The 18,691-nt window shown below is 39.7% G+C and overlaps 2 protein-coding genes across 2 annotated transcripts; both read right to left on the bottom strand.

The window, feature by feature from the left end:
- Window positions 1–27: 27 nt before the first annotated feature.
- On the bottom strand, window positions 28–3,760 carry dr1 (down-regulator of transcription 1). The gene is made up of 3 exons (XM_078259441.1): window positions 2,880–3,760; window positions 2,562–2,725; window positions 28–1,244 (listed from the first exon to the last, which is right to left on the bottom strand). The coding sequence occupies exons 1-3, from the start codon at window positions 3,097–3,099 to the stop codon at window positions 1,098–1,100; spliced, it is 531 nt and encodes a 176-aa protein (XP_078115567.1). The 5' UTR covers window positions 3,100–3,760; the 3' UTR covers window positions 28–1,097.
- A 23-nt stretch (window positions 3,761–3,783) lies between these two features.
- On the bottom strand, window positions 3,784–18,311 carry LOC144523965 (retinol dehydrogenase 8). The gene is given in 11 exon segments (XM_078259936.1): window positions 3,784–3,803; window positions 4,325–4,517; window positions 4,641–4,740; window positions 4,742–4,822; window positions 17,510–17,603; window positions 17,691–17,728; window positions 17,730–17,762; window positions 17,764–17,820; window positions 17,822–17,855; window positions 18,023–18,160; window positions 18,305–18,311. Coding segments are annotated over 11 exon segments (795 nt in total).
- Between the last annotated feature and the right edge of the window lie 380 nt (window positions 18,312–18,691).

Here is an 18,691-nt window from a genome sequence, read left to right as displayed (position 1 = left end):
TGATTAAAAACACACAATACAAGTGTATATAAAACATGATTCCTTTATTGCTTAAAGAATACAACTTTCTAGCATAGGCGAGTGAATGTGTATCACAACTAGGTTACTTGTCTTTACACTGAGGATTGACCACAGTCACAATGCAAATGTTTGATACTGCACCCGAAGAGAAGGGAAATAACAAATTCAGCCTGGATATCAAAGCATCTTACAAAGTCATAGGTTAATAATCCTTAACATTGTTTACACTGACCTGGAGTCAGCAACAAGAATCACAGTAGCACCTACACCTTTAAAAAACATTAACTCTGCGCTGTTAGTCTGTCCTCTATCTTTGGTTCTATGACAAAAATATAAATTTTCTGAAAGGTGTCACTAATTAGCAATACTGAGGGTGGCTCAAAGATGAAAGGAAATGCAACATAAAGTATCTGAATGAGCTAAAATTAAACAAAATGTCCATTTATTTCTCTACTAACAAAATAATTCCTATATTGACAACCCCTCAAATGATCATCTGTTGAACAAATATACCAAGAGGGGGTAGAGAAAACTCTTTCTGTAAAAGTGACCATCAAACCACAAAAAAAGGAGAAATTGACTGCTCTGAAATTATTCTGAAGCAGTTTCCTTAAACCACCAAAAGTGATCTAGTACAACGGACATAAGTAAGCTATCTGGTGTAGTACCTGAAGGAGTAAACACTTGCTGCATTATCACCAAAATTCACTGACATATCCCAGGCAATGTCTTCCTTCAGTGTCCACAACACATCCAAAAATCTACAAATTACTCACAACATAATATCGAGACATAATTAAACAGAAGCAACTGGAAAAGGGGGGGGAAGATGAGACTTCATTAATAGCCTCTCAATCCAAATCATTTTCAGGTACTGGTGTCTGAACGTGTGGCTATCATGAAATCCCCCTCCATCTTTCTTTTCAGTGTCCATTCCAATGTGCTTTATCCATGTTACACTTATGTATACCAGCAGTCAAACACGCCTCATGTCTCTGCCGATGACAGCACTGGGAGATTTGTGTGCTAACACTGTCCCAGGAAAGGATTCGGACAAGTAGAACGGCGTCCTAGGATCAAATGTCATCCTCTTCATCTTCATCCTGAGAGGAACCAGCCTGCTGGGCAGCGCTGGCAGATGCGGCTGCCATCTGTGCCTGTTGGGCAGCCTGCTGCATCTGTAACCACTCTTGCTGGGCGAGCTCTGCCTGCTGCTGCCGCGCCTGCAGGAAAATAGTGACATAAGACAAAAGAAAGCAAATTAAGATCTTATTATGGTTTAGCAAAATATTACAGTATTCTTGACTCCGATATTATGCTGTTATGCATTGGTCATGAGATGAACGCCCACAAAAAGTTTTGTTTTTTTGCAATACATTAGTGAGGCTGAATTATGATGCATTAGATGTTGCAAGACGATTGATTTATAGTAGCAAGTTCATTAGATAGATGTGTCATGCTATGTTAAACATATTGTTGTGCATTTATAATATGCACAAAGTAGAGATGTTTGTATTATCCCATTTACTTAGAGAGCAACAGCTGAGCAAAGGAGACAGTTTGCATTGGAAATTGCTTTGCTAGAACACAACATGCAAACCTGAGTAGCATTTTTGTAAAGCATTACTTGCAGGAGCAGCTACAAAACAAGCCAGATTAATCACAGTTTCTGTTGTGTTCACAAAGCCACTGCACATAGGTACCACAACACTTCAACATGTTCCAAATGTGACAGAGACAGGGGTGTATAACAGCAGATATTTAAACAGCCCTATCTTCTGCCAATTAATTTATTGTTGTTACATTAAAATCACAGCAAGATTCAAGGATTTATTTGTCACATACTCATATTTCTCCATATGTGCAGTGAAATCGGGGTGTCAAAATCTAGAGAGGATGCTAAAAGGTTAGTGTGCAATTATAACAATAGCTAGAATAATTAGAATAAAGTAATCTTAATAACTTTGGCCAAGTTTTACTGCTCCATGATGTTTATCACACATAATTATTAAAGTGAAATCACATTTCAATTTAGTAAATAGATACATCATGACTGTTTCCACCTCCGTCCACAAATAATTTTACACCATAGATTAAATGCCTTTACTTGCTTAGACCACACCCCTCTTTAACTTATATTTTTGGCTCTTATTACCATTTCTTGTAATTTATTGCCATTTATGTAAATGTTTATTTATGAATCATAACTCTGCATGTTTAAATGTCTCTTTCCTTTCCTGTTTGTACACAACACTGAATTGCGTAACCCGATATATGAATACCGTTTTTCAAATTGTGAACTACACAAAAAATGTTTAAAACACAATTTTTTAAATGATTATTTTCAATGTTTTATCTCTTTACTTACACACACCGAGATGCAATCTTACAATATACCACATATTGCAAAAGTGCCTGTCTGCCTTATTGTAGGAACTGAAACTATACTGTTGCATTAAATCATACCATGTATGTACAGTAAAACAGGGGTGCTCATCCACAGCATAGAATTGTAATTTGTTAGTATTTTCTGATGATACCTTGGCAAACAATTCCTGTTGTTGTCTGAGGAGCTCTTCCTCTGGGATACCCAGGTTCTCCAGTCGAGAACTGGCTTTCCTCCTCTTCAGAGCTACAGTTTTACATTCCTGCAGAACGTCTTTCACCTCCGTGATGTACGATGCGAAACCAAGGCTCTCTAGGGCTGTGGTGTGAAAACAAGAAGCCAAAGCGAAATATTTACTCTTTATGTTTTAAAATCCATGGCAGGGAGATTGGCACACCCCCTCATGTATTCCTCAATACATTAACAGTTCGCTAGTTGCGCAAAGACGGAGTAAACGCGGACCAGGACTCACCATTGATGACATGCTCAGGAGATATGGTCTTCTTGTCGGACTTGTTGCATATTTCATTAGCTTCTGAGGATATGAGGTGTATGAACTCTGTGCAACAGTTCACCACAAGCTCCCTCGCGTCGTTAGCCACTCGTACGTTAGGGAGAGTTTCCTTAATCATCTTGTTGATAGCTGCTCTGGGGATGGTGAGGTCATCGTCGTTTCCAGAGGAAGAAGCCATCGTGGCAAGAAAATAACCACAAACCACAGAAATGAAAGCTCCGGTTCTTGACTGGGTGGTGAAAAATGTTAGCAGACGATGACAGGCCTTCTTGAGTTAATGGAGATTATTGCCCAGGTGAAGGCAACGTCAACATCAATTTAAATGTCATAAAAAAAAAGACGTTTCCTCAAAGTTGGCCGGTTAGCTAGCTTGCTAACAACTAATGTTACGTGTTAACACAAACGAGGTGCAGTTTCTGCAGATCACCGCTGTTACACTGAATGTGACAGACACTAAAGGTCCAACAAAAAACGCGAGAAACACAAAAACGTTAATACTGGAAAATATGCTTAGCTAGCTAGCTATTAAGCTAGCTAGTAGCTGTGGTCCCTGTCACAAGCAACCCAAAAGACAAGTGAAAGCGGAGTCTGGGAGCATGGCTAAAGCTAGGCTAACAATGAACTGTCCCTGCCATACGTAAGTAACTAAATAGTTCGCTAGGTAGAGCGGACGAGTAAAATGAAGTCGCCACATGCAGATTACTCTCCCTTGCATCGACCAAATGAGCCAAATATTTCAAACAATCTTAAAGCTACCAGTAGTTCATTTAAAATATTGTATTCTGGCTAACATTAGCCTAAATTTGTCCGGATACCACGTCAAACAAAGAACCGGATACGGTGTAAGGTGTCAAGCCTCTAGCTATTGTTTACCGCCATCTACTGTTCAATTAGAGAATAACACATTTATATTATATTCAATTTAATAATAATTATATTCCGTTGTTTTTTGCTCTCAGCCTGTGAGCCTGTATATTAAGAACTTAATGAATGTCTCTATGAAAGGTTTCTAAGTAAAAGTCCACGTGGTGTGAGGCTCAGAGCAAACAGCTGAATCCCAGATTAGCCATGTGTGTGTGGAGGTTTAGCAGTTAAGAGAGTTATGGTAGACGGTTGAATGGTGTGGTTTAAAAACCTGCAGCAGTAGCTTTTAGACACACGAGAAGAATGTATTGTCCCAATTATGTATTGCTTTTATATTTTTATTTGTTACAATCATTGTTTCAGCATTTCATCAAAAAGATGTCTTCCAGCTAAAAATTTAATTAAAATGAAATAAAGGAAAATTAGGCCTACTGGTTGAAAACCTATACATAGCAGAATGTATCTTGCCAAAAATAACAAAGATGAGACTCTATTAGTTGCTCTTGTTCTTTTCCAAAGTAGCCTAAAGCTCTTTCTACTTCTCCAAGGCAGAAGTTTGAGGAAGTTCAGACTGGCATTGAAGACCTTGTGTTCAAACACCACTTTGTAAAATGTGTCAATTGGTAGTTCGCCACTGGGATCAACATATTTAAGTGTGGTCATAGGGGTGTAAAGCGCGTTTGTCTGATGACGGAAAGGGGGATTCTCCATGGTGATGATCTTGAGAGTATGCTAGGAAGAAAAACACAGAGCAAACATAAACCAGGTGCAGGCAATGCACAGCAATTCATCTCAGTTGTAGTGTTATAATGACAAACCAATAAATGACAAGGTGAAGAATGTTTGTGGACAAACAAGACCTCTGCTGTCAGCAGTCTGTCCAAGTGTTATAAGGATTTGATTGTAGTTCTTCAAGTAGATGTTTGTGAACATGTCAGCAGTAACTTTGTCAGATTTGCAGATCAGTCTTCAAGCCGTCCTCATAAACTTTACGCTCAAACTCTTTTATCGTTGGGTCTGGCTCTATCAGGCTGATACTGAGGAAAGAAAAATGAGAAGTACAGTACAAACAATCATATCCCTCCCAATAGAAAGCTAAAGAGCCGCATACAAAGGTAACTAAATGCTACAAAGCTTTTACTGTTATAATATGCACTGTAATAAGTGCTACATTGTAGCCCACCATGTAGGTTTAATATATTTTAAATAGTTGTGATCTAATTTATTTTATCTGTTTTATCTTAAAAAAGTATCAATATACCTTGCCTTTACTTACAATGTGTCAGTACATACACAACAATATATTTGAAATAAAACTATCAAAGTTTGAGTAGTTATTACTATGTGATTATTGTGTACATGAAGTGTTATAAAAGTGAGTTGATATACACAATCTATGTGAGTAGTTATGTCTGTGATTGCTGTATACACGAAAGGTTATAAAAAACAAGTAGTCATCACTTTCCCCCTGATGCGTCTGAATTGTCTGTTTGATCTGGGCAGACACGTGGGCAACAGGTATCAGCAGCTTGCTTGAAAACGTTTACGTAACTTCATACCCTCGGCGCTGCAGAACTGAACGGATGCTGGTTAAAACGGTAAGAATGATTGGTGATTGGTGAATTCGTGCAAAACCGATGATTCTAGAGGTCCTGTTCGGCAGTTAACGTTAACATGCAAAACGGACCTGCATGCACGGCAAGCTAAGTTAGCTGCCTGGTGGTCCTGTAAGTTACCTCGGCAGTCGGGGCTGTCACGGTGTTTAACGCATCCTAACGCTAACGTTAACTGAAAACAGACACCCTAAGCGAAGAGATTCAATGTAGGCTAAGCCAAGCCGATTTAACTGAGATTCAATACAAGACAGGCTCAGTGTTTCCTACAGAATTAGATTCTATAGGCCTTTTACGTACTTCCGCATTTTTGCGATCGGAAATACATCCACAAAGTGTATTAGAACTTCCTGTTATCGTAGCAGCAGATACGAAAAATGGCAGAGTCAAAGAGTCGCAGTTACTGTTGTGTTCCAGGCTGTTCGTCTTTCACCCCAAAACAGCCCTACCTTTCATTTAATTCTTTTCCTGTGGATCCAAACCTGAAACCCAAAAAGATACAGGCAATCCGAAGAGAGGAAGGGAACAGTTTCTTTTTTTTAAAATTATTGTTATTATTTTTTGGGCATTTTAGGCCTTTAATTGACAGGACAGCTAAAGACATGAAAGGGGAGAGAGAGGGTGGAATGACATGCAGCAAAGGGCCGCAGGTCAGAGTCGAACCCGGGCCCGCTGCGTCAAGGAGTAAACCTCTATATATGGGAGCCCGCTCTACCAATAGAGCTATCTGGGCGCCCGGGGGGAACAGTTTTAATATAAAAAGAGGTAGCACCTATGTCTGCAGCCGGCACTTCGCTCCGGATGATTACACTGGTGGCTGCGTCGTTCGTCGCCTGAAGAGTGGTGTTGTCCCAAGCCTATTCCCTTGGAACAATTTTACTGCTCCTTTGAGAAGGGAGTCAGTATATGACAGAACCTTCAAACGTTAGTCTATCCAGCTATGCTGTGAAGATAGCGACATAGTGGCTAAGGCAGTAAGGATGGATCACGACTACGTGACACACCCACCTGCAGGTAAGATTGTTCATAATGTGTTGAGTAAGTTAACGCTAGTCAACTATGTGTACCGTTAATAGATAAATGCATTTCTAACTGAACAACTTCATTTGTCTACAACATAAACTGTTCACAAAATTCAACTAACGTTAGCCTACATCTGTAACTCTGTAACATAGTCTGTTGACGAATTTCAAATGTAACGTAACTGTAGCAAGATGCTCGCGCGACATTTCAATGTTGCTGACTTCTAGCGCCGAGGCTATTTACCCCCTATTAGACTGTCCCCAGTGTTCCCTCTGTTTTCCCGGTCTGAGCGCGTGTAAGTGTCTGTGTGTCTCCCGCTCCCTCCTGTGTCAATCATGCTGTCTAGCTGTAGGGGGCATGCTCTGAATGGCATTCTTTCTGCAGTGATGTCATTAAAGAGTTGACATGACATGATTACTGTCCTGTGTTGTGTTTTAATTTCTTTATCTTTACAGGTGCTCTGGATGAGGCTTTGGATTACATCCATGACTTAGAAGCCATGTTGCAAAACACTGACCTACCACCCACTACTCTCTTCAGCCGATACTGTTCATCGGACGACCAAATTCGTTTCTACACCAAATTTCCATCCAAGGGATTTTTTGGGAGTCGATTGCACCATCTTCCCTTAGACTGGTGTACTTGACCAAAGCAAACAGGTCAGGTGAGGAAGGCTGCCAAGATCCCAGACCACCACGCATCATGCCATTAATAGATGAGTTCTTGATGTACTCCATGCGGGTTGCTGTTGGCATGAAGGAGCAGCTCATTGCTGACATGTTTAATGTGAGCATTGCCAGGGTCAGCAGGGTTACCATCACCTGGGTCAATTATCTTTTTATGATGCTGGCCTCACTTCCCATCTGGATAAGCAGGGAAAAGGTTAAGTCCACTATGCCCCTTACATTCCAGAGGTATTGTCCCAATGTCAGAGTGATACTGGACTGCACAGAACTTGCCCTGGAGACAGCCTCATCCCTGACCTTACAGTCAGAAACATTTTCAAACTACAAAAACAGGACGACATTGAAAGGGCTGATTGGAGTTGCCCCCAATGGTTTGATGACATTTGACTCACCCCTGTACACTGGGTGCATCTCAGATACGGAGATCACCAGGATCAGTGGAGTCCTTCCCTTGCTGGAGCCAGGAGACGATATCATGGCGGACAAAGGGTTCCTCATTCAAGACCTCCTTGCTGACGTTGGAGCTAAGCTCATCATTCCACCTTTTAAGCGTTCAGCTCAATTCAGCAAGGAGGAAATGGAACAAACCCAAGCCATTGCCTGCCACAGGATTATAGTGGAGAGAGTGATCGGTAGGGTAAAGTCCTTTCAAATCTAGGACTCTCCCGTGCCGCTCACACTGATTGGCAGTGTGAATCAGATCTGGCTTAACTGCTGTGTTGTAGCAAATTACCAAGGACTTTTTGTTTTGAAGAGTGAATGAATTCATGTTTTGTATGTAAATAATGTATAAATAATGTGTAAATAGTATGTAAATAATTTAGTGTTCCTACATATTCTTAAACATCAAATGTGGTGCATCAGGGTGAATGACGACTCCTGCTGGTAGCACATTAATTCGCATCAGTTCAGCATAGTTTGCCAGCACTTCAGGCTCCACCAGCAGACCACGCTTCATTGCAGCTGTTTGCTTTGTGGAGCCTCTGATCATCTGAATAGCTGCAGACTCCTGCTCTGCACGACACGCCCTGCTACAACAAGCATCCCAAAAACGACTGGCAGTCAGCCTTGGTCGCCATAGCTGTGTCCACGCAGGACATTTGGACTGCTGCAGAGTTACTTTTGCTATCTCACTGGACAGCTGCGGTGCCACTTCAAGAGACTGGAGATGCATTAACTGATGTAGGGTCGGACGAAATGCAACCTGGGGAAAAGTGAAGTGTTCGGAAGTAAATTCTGGAGCCATGTGGTGTAGGATGAGGTCACTGGACTTCTTGGGTGGACAGTGATAGGACATGGGGGATCCACGAGGGACAGACCCAAATTTAGATGGCGTCAGCAAAAAAAGTGATAGTATAGGAGGTATCCTTGGAAGAGATGCGTCTTCACAACTTTTTTGAAGACACAGAGGGGCATCCCCTGCTCTGGTGGCACTTGGCAGATCATTCCAACATCGGGTGATCACAAACGGAAATGGTCTTGAATTAATAATGATGTTTTATAACATAAAAAAAAAACTTAACTTACTCTCACAAAGCAACAATCATTTAACAAATGAATCACCTGTATATGCCTTGTACAGTGTGGACCTCAGACCATTCTTGCCCACTGTTTAGGGCTTTTGCACCACCAGCTCACTAACAGGTTCAGGATGGATTCCCTTAAAAGTAAAAGACAAAAAGCAGTTACAGTCTGTAGTCACTACTGGGGGTGTTTTTAAAATAATTTACAGTTGTTATAGATATGCATCGGTTCTTAAATCATAATGACATGTTTATCACAAACCCACCTGTGTTCTTGGTCTGTGCCATCTTTGCAAGCCGCTTGTGGAGGCCACACCCAGCTGTGAATAATGTGCGGTCTGGTACAGGATGGCAACTATGTGATTGCAGAATCTTTTACCAGCCACACAACTGCAGGAGAAAGCTTTCAGGTTGGCACTTTCTGCTTCCAGTGATATCTAGACACAATAACAAATTAAATAGGTTACACTGAAGTCATACTTATGCTGTTACATCAATGTTCATAATAACATGAAACTAACTTTCAGTAGGGTGAAGTTGATTTGAGGTGGTAAAAGTGAGTGAAGAGTTTGTGAGATATTTCATCGAGAGTAATGGGTGTGCAGAGCTGTGTACAGAATGCAAATATGATTACATTTCATGTAAGTTTAATGTTATTATATCTGTGACGAGTACTCCGCGAGCAATTTAGTTCAACCTGGAATTGAGATTGTACTGGGACACAGCAGTTCAGTCATGTCCCCCCACTAAGGTAGAACAAAATCCCGGACGATTTAGACTCATTATTTAGGTAGGTATGTCCGGGAAAAAGAGGACGTCTGGTCACCCTACTTTCAGTAAAGAAATAGTAAGTGAAGAAGGGCCGCAACCGCAGCAAGAAGAGTGAACACACAAGAACGGGCAACTTTTGAACTTTTGCCAACCGGCATTCTGTCTATAGTCAAACCTCCAGTTTGTGAGGCTCCTCGCTCTTCCTCATTGACCTGAAGCATCTACCTCTCACTACAAACTGTCCCTGGAGTATATATTTGATACTATAACCGCATGCAACAAGAAAACATTACGTGTTATCTCACATAGAAATACACAACTTCACTTTGTAACGTTAACGTTAAGTCACAACACAATGTCAGTAACATTTCACATTTACCTAGTACAGCTTCACCAAATTACTGGTTGTTATGTTATCTCATGCCATCTCACTTAAACATACACATGACATCTTCACTGCGATGTGTTATACCTTATATTACAAATTCACAACACCTAAGATTTATCATTACTTACTTTACAGTTAACGTTAACAGAGTTATAACCGGTGATATGGCTAAAGCTAGCTATAGCAATTTCTGCTTTACTTACCTTGGTAATCGTTGATAAACTCTTCGTCCAGTTTGTTCCCTTTAGTGGACGAATGTATCTCCACACTCTTCACCACATCGGCGCTGGTAAACTTCGGAATACAAGTCAGGCTAGTCGAAAACACTCACATACAACGGAACTGGGTTCACGCCTCCTTGACGTATTTCCGTTTTTTTGCGTAAATGGCCTATTTGCGGTGGTAGCTGACCCTGGGATGGGGGATCCACACACGGAAAGAGGTGCAGAATTCTTATATTAATTGTATTGCAAATATTTTTGGCAACTTTGTATAACAGCTTTAATAGACGATCTGCCCACAGACCCATCCTCAAGGCTATAATGGTGCAGGGGCAGTTACAGCACACAATGTAATCTTTCAACAAACAAACAAAACATAAATTTGCTCTTTGACAAAACAAAAGATACCACAAGTTGTAATTCTGTTTAACTGCCAGATGCTCTTCACCTCTTTGTGACATGCAACCTGCATGTAAGACAAAAAAAAAGAAACTTAAATGTTACTGTATATGTTTTTAACTTGTTAAAAGTTGAACACTTGAACATGAACAAAATTGAAAACAAAATGTTTGCAACTTACCCAATTACCCTAGTGGAGATTGTTTTGTGTCTCTTACACATACATCGATATTGACTAGCAGGTAATGTTAACGTTAACGTAACAGCATGGTAACCTCGACAACGCAGCTGATAACGTGCTAATGTTATATCCTTACTAGCTAACGTTAGGTGTCTTACATTACTAATAACATGCTAATAACTTCTTTGAATTGCTACGAGATTAAAAGCGTGTTAAGAACATAATACATTGACCTTAACTTGAATGCATCCGTGTTGGAGAAATTGTCCTGAGGTGTTTTTTCCGTTTTTCAGAATTGGCCTTACACATATGAAGCGGGGGGTCTGTGGGTCCTCCCCCAGGAAATTTTGAGCGTCAAAAACTTAATTTCCTGCATTCTGATAAATATTCATGGTGAAAACATCTTAATTTATGTCAAGGAAAATACAAAATTCTGCAGGTAACAATTCAAAATTTAAAATGTAATGGTATATAATGCAGTAAGGGAAGGGGGCTTTCGCAGCTGACAACAAAGTCCAGTTCATTTGATTAATATGAACAGGGCATAACCATATCTTTTTCCTAAGGAGCACGTTTTGCTCTTCAGTTGAAAACTGTAGGAGTGACTTACATAAGGTAACTGCTATTACTGTTGTAGCAAATCTTTACAATAATACAATACTGTTATGAATACAAAACATTATGAAGTGTAACATTTTCTATTTTGAAATATTGATAAATAAATTGTCAGTGATGTTGAATAGCCTATAGACCTACAGTTCGGCAGGCATGTGAACCGCGGATTAGTTGCAAATGTAACCACCATAGTGTGAAATACAGCTTAACTGATGCTGTTACGTGAACGATGCTCAGCAGAGAGGTGGAGCGAGATGAAGTCTATGCAGCTTATTCAGGAAGTCAGGTCAATGCATGGATGTATTAAGAGAACATTCAACTTTCGTTTAAAAGCATATTTAGGACGGAAGCGTCACTTTTAAGATTTACCGTATCTTAGTTTTTCGGTCAAATGGCCTTTTGAATGGGAGTCCTAGGGGCACTTTTATGCTAGCCTCAAAATAGCTATTTTTAAAACACAATGAAGGCTCGACACAACATGAAACTTTGCTTGAAGTATCACCAGGGTCTCCATACATGAACTCGAGCATTGAGAACATTGTTTGTGTACACTGAGTTTACTAAAAAGAGAGGTTTTGAGCAACTCACGTTAGCAGTTGTTGTTTACCCTATCCGCCATTTTCCCAGTCAAAAATAGGCGATCTCAGAACGCAAATGAACGAACTCCATAGGAGGAAATGTCATTCTTAAATGAGGCTCCTTTTTCAACTACAAGGTCAATATTGTTTTTCACTAACGACAAAACAACTAATTACCCATGCATTTATATGGAACTAAGCTTTAGGAGCTTTCCATCTTTACTCTCCTCCCTCGACTATTTTTGACTGGCTTGATAGACGGCGACCGGAAGAACAACAGCTACAGTGAGTTGCTCAAAACCTTTCTTTTTAGTAAACTCAGTGTACACAAACAATGTTCTCAATGGTCAAGTTCATGTGTAGAGACCTTGGTCATACTTCGAGCAAAGTTTCATATTGTGTCAAGCCTTCTTAGTGTTTTAAAAATAGCTATTTTGAGGCTAGCATAAAAGTGCCCCTTCGACTCCCATTCAAAAGGCCATTTGCCCGAAAAACGAGAATACGGTAAATCTTAAAAGTGATGCTTCCGTCCTAAATATGCTTTTGACTCAGGTACATTCACAAAAAGACCCTAGGTTGCATTTTGGTGAGAGTTACGCTTTAATATTTAATCAACATGAAATGTCTATTAATTGGCCTTAATTTCTGTGTGTTGGTGTAGGTAAAAATTAATTGGCCATGCAAAAGATGCAGTGAAGTTTTACCAACCAGAAGAGAAATTTTGAAACATTATAGACTACATCATGGAACATTTGGCCATAATAATTCATTACCCTGTATATACTTGGAATGTCCATGCTCTTTCAAACTTGGAGTAGTCTGCACAAGCATTTGTCTTGCTGCCATGTGGAAAGTCAGACACAAAGACCTGAGACTGCCCTGTCTTTTACATGCCTGGTGTGTAGGACACAAGGATTTCCAACAGAGAGAGAATATTTTGGGATGCAATTTTCAAACCAATATTTATGGAACCTATAAAACACACACCAACCGAAAGCACACACGTCATACTGTAAGTGATTTTTAAGAAACAGTTATTTTGGAAAAGCAAGTTGAAGAACCAACTTTTGAACTTTATAACACTGAAGCCACTCAGGATGACAACGTTGATGATGAGAGTGGAGAAGGAACCAGCACAGATGCACATTCTTCGGTAAAGGACAACAGGCAGCTCATTTTTGACCATATAGCTTCTTTCCTGCTTAAATTGGAAAGTGTGAATAATGTAACAAACAGGTGTATTAATGAATTAGTAGATGAGCTGCAGTTTGTGTCATCAGCATACATACCAATTAGCAGAGACATTGTTGAATCATATTTACAGAAGAACAATTGTGCCATTAATGACACCATTGTCACATCTTTAGTTGAAGAATTAAACAACTCCAGCCCGATAAGCAAGGCTTTCGATCAGGCTGGATCTCTGTCTTCAGCTTTCAAGAGAATATAGAGTTGTATTTCATACAACGATTTATATAGCCTTATAAAGTAGCCTGAGTCAAGAACTACAGCTTTAAAGAATGCTAAGTCTGTACTACTGCAGTGGAATAAATAGTGGAAATACAGGTGTGTGAGTTGTGCTGGTGTCATCAGGCAGTGAAGTTTGAACAGGTTTTAATTTTTGATAGGATCCATCTGCCTCTGTGGAGTAAAGACGGGAGGTGATTCTGAGATGTCTGACTCAGTACATGGGGGAGAGCCAAGACAACTGATCAGTGACCACCACATATGTGTAAGGCAAAAAGCTTTGTGTGTCTGTCCGACTAACAGTCTAACTGAACACCTCTCAATCTATTGATATTGTGAAGATTTAATAGGGATTATCATTGCTATAAAACTATATACAGTGGGGAGAACAAGTATTTGATACACTGCCGATTTTGCAGGTTGTCCTACTTACAAGCATGTAGAGGTCTGTAATTTTTATCATAGGTACACTTCAACTGTGAGAGACAGAATCTAAAACAAAACTCCAGAAAATCACATTGTATGATTTTTAAATAATTAATTTGCATTTTATTGCATGACATAAGTATTTGATCACCTACCAACCAGTAAGAATTCCGGCTTTCACAGACCTGTTAGTTTTTCTTTAAGAAGCTCTCCTGTTCTCCATTCATTACCTGTATTAACAGCACCCGTTTGAACTCGTTACCTGTATAAAAGACACCTGTCCACACACTCAATCAAACAGACTCCAACCTCTCCCCAATGGCCAAGACCAGAGAGCTGTGTAAGGACATCAGGGATACAATTGTAGACCTGCACAAGGCTGGGATGGGCTACAGGACAATAGGCAAGCAGCTTGGTAAGAAGGCAACAACTGTTGGCGCAATTATTAGGAAATGGAAGAAGTTCAAGATGACGGTCAATCTCCCTCGGTCTGGGGCTCCATGCAAGATCTCACCTTGTGGGGCATCAATGATTATGAAGAAGGTGAGGGATCAGCCCAGAACTACACGGCAGGACCTGGTCAATGACCCGAAGAGAGCTGGGACCACAGTCTCAAAGAAATTAGTATTATATTAATATATTAATATTAGTAACATACTACACCGTCATGGATTAAAATCCTGCAGCACACGCAAGGTCCCCCTGCTCAAGGCAGCGCATGTCCAGGCCCATCTGAAGTTTGCCAATGACCATCTGGATGATCCAGAGGAGGAATGGGAGAAGGTCATGTGGTCTGATGAGACAAAAATAGAGCTTTTCGGTCTAAACTCAACTCGCCATGTTTGGAGGAAGAAGAAGGATGAGTACAACCCCAAGAACACCATCCCAACCGTGAGGCATGGAGGTGGAAACATCATTCTTTGGGGCTGCTTTTATGCAAAGGGGACAGGACGACTGACGACCGTATTGAGGGGAGGATGGATGGGGCCATGTATCGCGAGATCTTGGTCAACAACCTCCTTCCCTCAGTAAGAGCATTGAAGGGTCGTGGCTGGGTCTTCCAGCATGACAGCGACCCGAAACACACAGCCAGGGCAACTAAGGAGTGGCTCCGTAAGAAGCATCTCAAGGTCCTGGAGTGGCCTAGCCAGTCTCCAGACCTGAACCCAATTGAAAGTCCGTATTGTCCAGCGACAGCCCCGAAACCTGAAGGATCTGGAGAAGGTCTGTATGGAGGAGTGGGCAAAAATCCCTGCTGCAGTGTGTGCAAACCAGGGCAAGAACTACAGGAAACATATGATCTCTGTAATTGCAAACAAAGGTTTCTGTACCAAATATTAAGTTCCGCTTTTCTGATGTATCAAATCCTTATGTCATGCAATAAAATGCAAATGAATTACTTAAAAATCATACAATGTGATTTTCTGGATTTTTGTTTTAGATTCCGTCACTCACAGTTGAAGAGTACCTATGATAAAAATTACAGACTTCTACATGCTTTGTAAGTGGGAAAACCTGCAAAAAATTTTACACACTGTAGATAAGTGATAAACAGGCATTAGTAATGTTATCATGAGAAATTATGATTGGTCAACACAGCACGGTTGGAGCACAGGAAAACTTTGATGTGTAGCTTACATGTGACTGGGACACGTAGTCTTCAACTTTGGTTAATCAGACACTTGAACGCAATATGATTTGAAGCTAAACAAACTTTAAATCTAGTGTTCCAAAAATATTACTGCAACAAGGCTTGGTTGAATACTTGATTTTTATTGGTCAATCAGTTCATTCTAAGATCTGCTATTTCTATATAACAGACCATTACCAAGTATAACAGATCGTTGCCATGGAGTTCTGATTATAGAAGGGCTGACTGTTTTTTTAACAAATAAAATCGTTTTTTTAAAATCAATATTTGTGCTCATACGGAGCTCTAAGGGAAAGAGCTAACAGAGCATTAGTTAGCTCCATTGTTAGCTCATCAGTGTGACCTGGCTTCCTCCAGAGAGTCATGCTCATCAGTGGTAAAGTTAACCGTCCGGACCGAGTAACCTCTATGAGTAGCCCTGTTATAAGCTGTGGAATAAGTGGGATAACGTAGAGTGAGCCTGTTATTATTATCGCATTACCTGTTTCTCTAACCAAACTCTTTTTTGTCTCCACCTATAGAGTTGTGATGAAACCGAGGTGTACGCCGAACTCAGTGGTTGCACAATGAAAGTTTATTTGCCATCAGCCCAATGCCATTGGCATAGTCATCGAAGGACATCCAGTGGTCAGAGGTCTTAACAACTTGTCACAAGCATCATAAACCATCATCTAAATACACAAATCTCCTCAACAAGTTGTCTTAGATGACTTATGGTCACTTCTCTCACCTTGGTAGGTGAGACTACACATACTTTAGCATAATGGCATAATTTGAAATTCAGGGTATTCAGGTTCAGGGTGATATATTGTCTGAAGATAACATAATCATGCTAAGTTTAACTTGTTCTATTTCATACTATTTAGTTTATACTATTTACATTTAAAAAAAATCTCTTCACCAAAACTCAATGGCAAAATCAGATTTTTCCTTTTCAGAAATATAACTGTAACTGTTAAATTTGTCATGCTACATGATGAAAACAATGTCTTTTGGCAAGTTTCTCAGGTAATAGAATTTCATTTGGCATTTTCCTTTTGTGTTCACTCTAATGTGCCTTAAATGAAAACTGACTTAACTGTTTACTAGTCAATACCTCATGAGGTACATACACATACGGTGTGTAATTCAGCAGTTCTTTACAAATGTTTTAAAAATTGTTATTGCAATTTTAATGTGATGTTATGTCTCACAATTACCTTTTATTGCAGGTAATGTTCACATGTATGGCCTGTTTTGTAATAGTACCAGTAGTAAATTGTACTGTTAGAATTACAAATTCTGAAACAATGGGTTGTTTAGAGATAAATACATTTTATAATCTTAAATTTGTCTTTTCATGTTGTTCTTCTTAATATGACTGAATTCTTAATGATGAGAGAGAATTTAACAATCAAAACGTAGTGCTTAGGATATAGATATGCATTTTTATAGCTGTTAATGCAGCATCATTGATTTACCAGAGGTTGTTGCCTGGACTAATTATAATGATCATATGTTGATATGATATAATGTTCATTCACACGTGTGATTAGGTTAATTTTACTTATAAATTAACTTAATGCAACTTACATTATAGGTTGCTACAAGTAAGCCATACTCATTTTAATTGTTTAATATCATGTAAAAGTGAGTTACGTTTACTAAGAAAATTAAGTTTATCTAACTAAATAATATCAGTAATATTAGTTAACTCAACTTGATTTTGCTGGGTTCACGTTACATATTGTTACAGTGTTCATTCTACTTAAAAAGCCTTGAAATAAACAAAACACATAATGCCCAATGAAAATTCTTACCTCACTGTTAAAACAAAGGTATTACTTTTTAGAGTGTACATACATTTTTTTTAACCCTCCTTGCAGAGCTGTTTCCAAAATATTTGGTTACTGAATGATGCTGTGTAAGGACTTGTCCCAGATTTGCCATGACATACTTTGGCTGGCATATTTTCCTCTCAGTGGCAAGACAATGCTGGGTCTGGTTGTGCAATATGGGTGTACATAGAAAAGTGCTGGTTTGCAGTCGTTTTCAAGTTGGTTCTGAAGGGGATTGTTGTTTGCCTGACTGATCCCAGCTTTGTGAGCACAATTTGAATCCCACTGAGAAACCAATACAAAATAAAATGAGTGTGCTGTTCTGTGAATTGTGCAGATGCAGCATATAAGCATTAGTATCTTACTTGAGATTAAACCTCAGGGCTTGTATTGCTAAGCTTTCGCAAAAGCCTTCCACAGCAAACTTGGATGCTGCATAGACGTCAATGAATACAATTACTGAAAAACAGAGTGAAAAACTGATAAGACAGTGTTTTGTCACCTTAAACAACTGCTCTCATGATAAACAGATGTAACCATCCTCACCCTGAATGCCCATGACACTGCTAATGACCACAATATATTTTCCTCTTCTTCATGTCAGGTAGGATTTCCTTCCAACCGCACAAGCCCTAGGAAGTTGGTGTCCATTACAGTCTTCCTCTCATCGATACTTGATGGGTCTAATCAGGCCCATTCCAGCATTTCTTACTGTGAGATGAAGTCAGGCGTGGCAAGAATTGTTATCAAAGCATGTACAGTACAATTGTTATGTATTGGGAAAATACGCATAGTTGCAGAACCAACACTCGTGAGTAGCTGCAGTTCCAGAATTTAAAATTGTTATGACTGCATTGAACCAAATGGTGTGGGCTTACTAAGAATGTCCACCCTTCGTTCAGGCAGGCTGTTCACACAGGCTTCGATGGAGTCCTCACATACGTCCAACTGTTTGATCTCCAGAGTCCTGCCCAGAGTCTGACCTGCTGCCTCAACCAGCGACTCACCATTACTTCCTATAGGTTCCTCATGGTGGCATAGACTACAACAAACTAAACTAAATTAATTTGAAGCTTTTGTTTACTACTTGGAATTAAAGTCCACCAAGAGACATCAGACACTTAATTTGTCTTTGAACATGGCAACAAGGGCCAGTGCACCTATCATCACAGATTAAAAAAACATATTTTCTTAACTATTTACATAACTTCCCACTAGTGGCATTGCAGATTGTTTTGATTTTATTTTCTTAGGATTTGTTTAAGCGTCTGCTGCTGCTACACCAATACAATAGAGGTAATCAGCTGTTCTCAACTCAACTGCAACATCTTTTCCAGAAACAATGTCCCAGTTGCTCAGGATAATCCAACATTGGGAATTTCCCAACATTTCCCATTGGGAATATTTCCCATTGGGACTATTATCAGGAAGCAGTTTCAATGAAAACTGTTCTCAAAAGAGTTTACTGAGTTTACTACAACACTGCTAAGAAAATATAATTCCTTTTTTGGGTAAATATAGTTATGATGAAAATATGGTAAATTCCT

This window comes from Sander vitreus, chromosome 9 (genome assembly GCF_031162955.1).
Source record: "Sander vitreus isolate 19-12246 chromosome 9, sanVit1, whole genome shotgun sequence".
Classification (NCBI taxonomy): Eukaryota; Metazoa; Chordata; class Actinopteri; order Perciformes; family Percidae; genus Sander; species Sander vitreus.
The sequence above is the reverse complement of the archived record's forward strand: the minus strand, read 5'-3'. Positions and strand labels throughout refer to the sequence as shown.

Coding starts and splice junctions, on each gene's coding strand:
- dr1 (XM_078259441.1), bottom strand. CDS start 3,099: ATGGCTTCTTCCTCTGGAAACGACGATGACCTCACCATCCCCAGAGCA. Junction 2,726..2,879: donor TCCTGAGCATGTCATCAATG/GTGAGTCCTGGT, acceptor TTCACACCACAG/CCCTAGAGAGCCTTGGTTTC. Junction 1,245..2,561: donor AACAGGAATTGTTTGCCAAG/GTATCATCAGAA, acceptor ATTTTCCTGCAG/GCGCGGCAGCAGCAGGCAGA.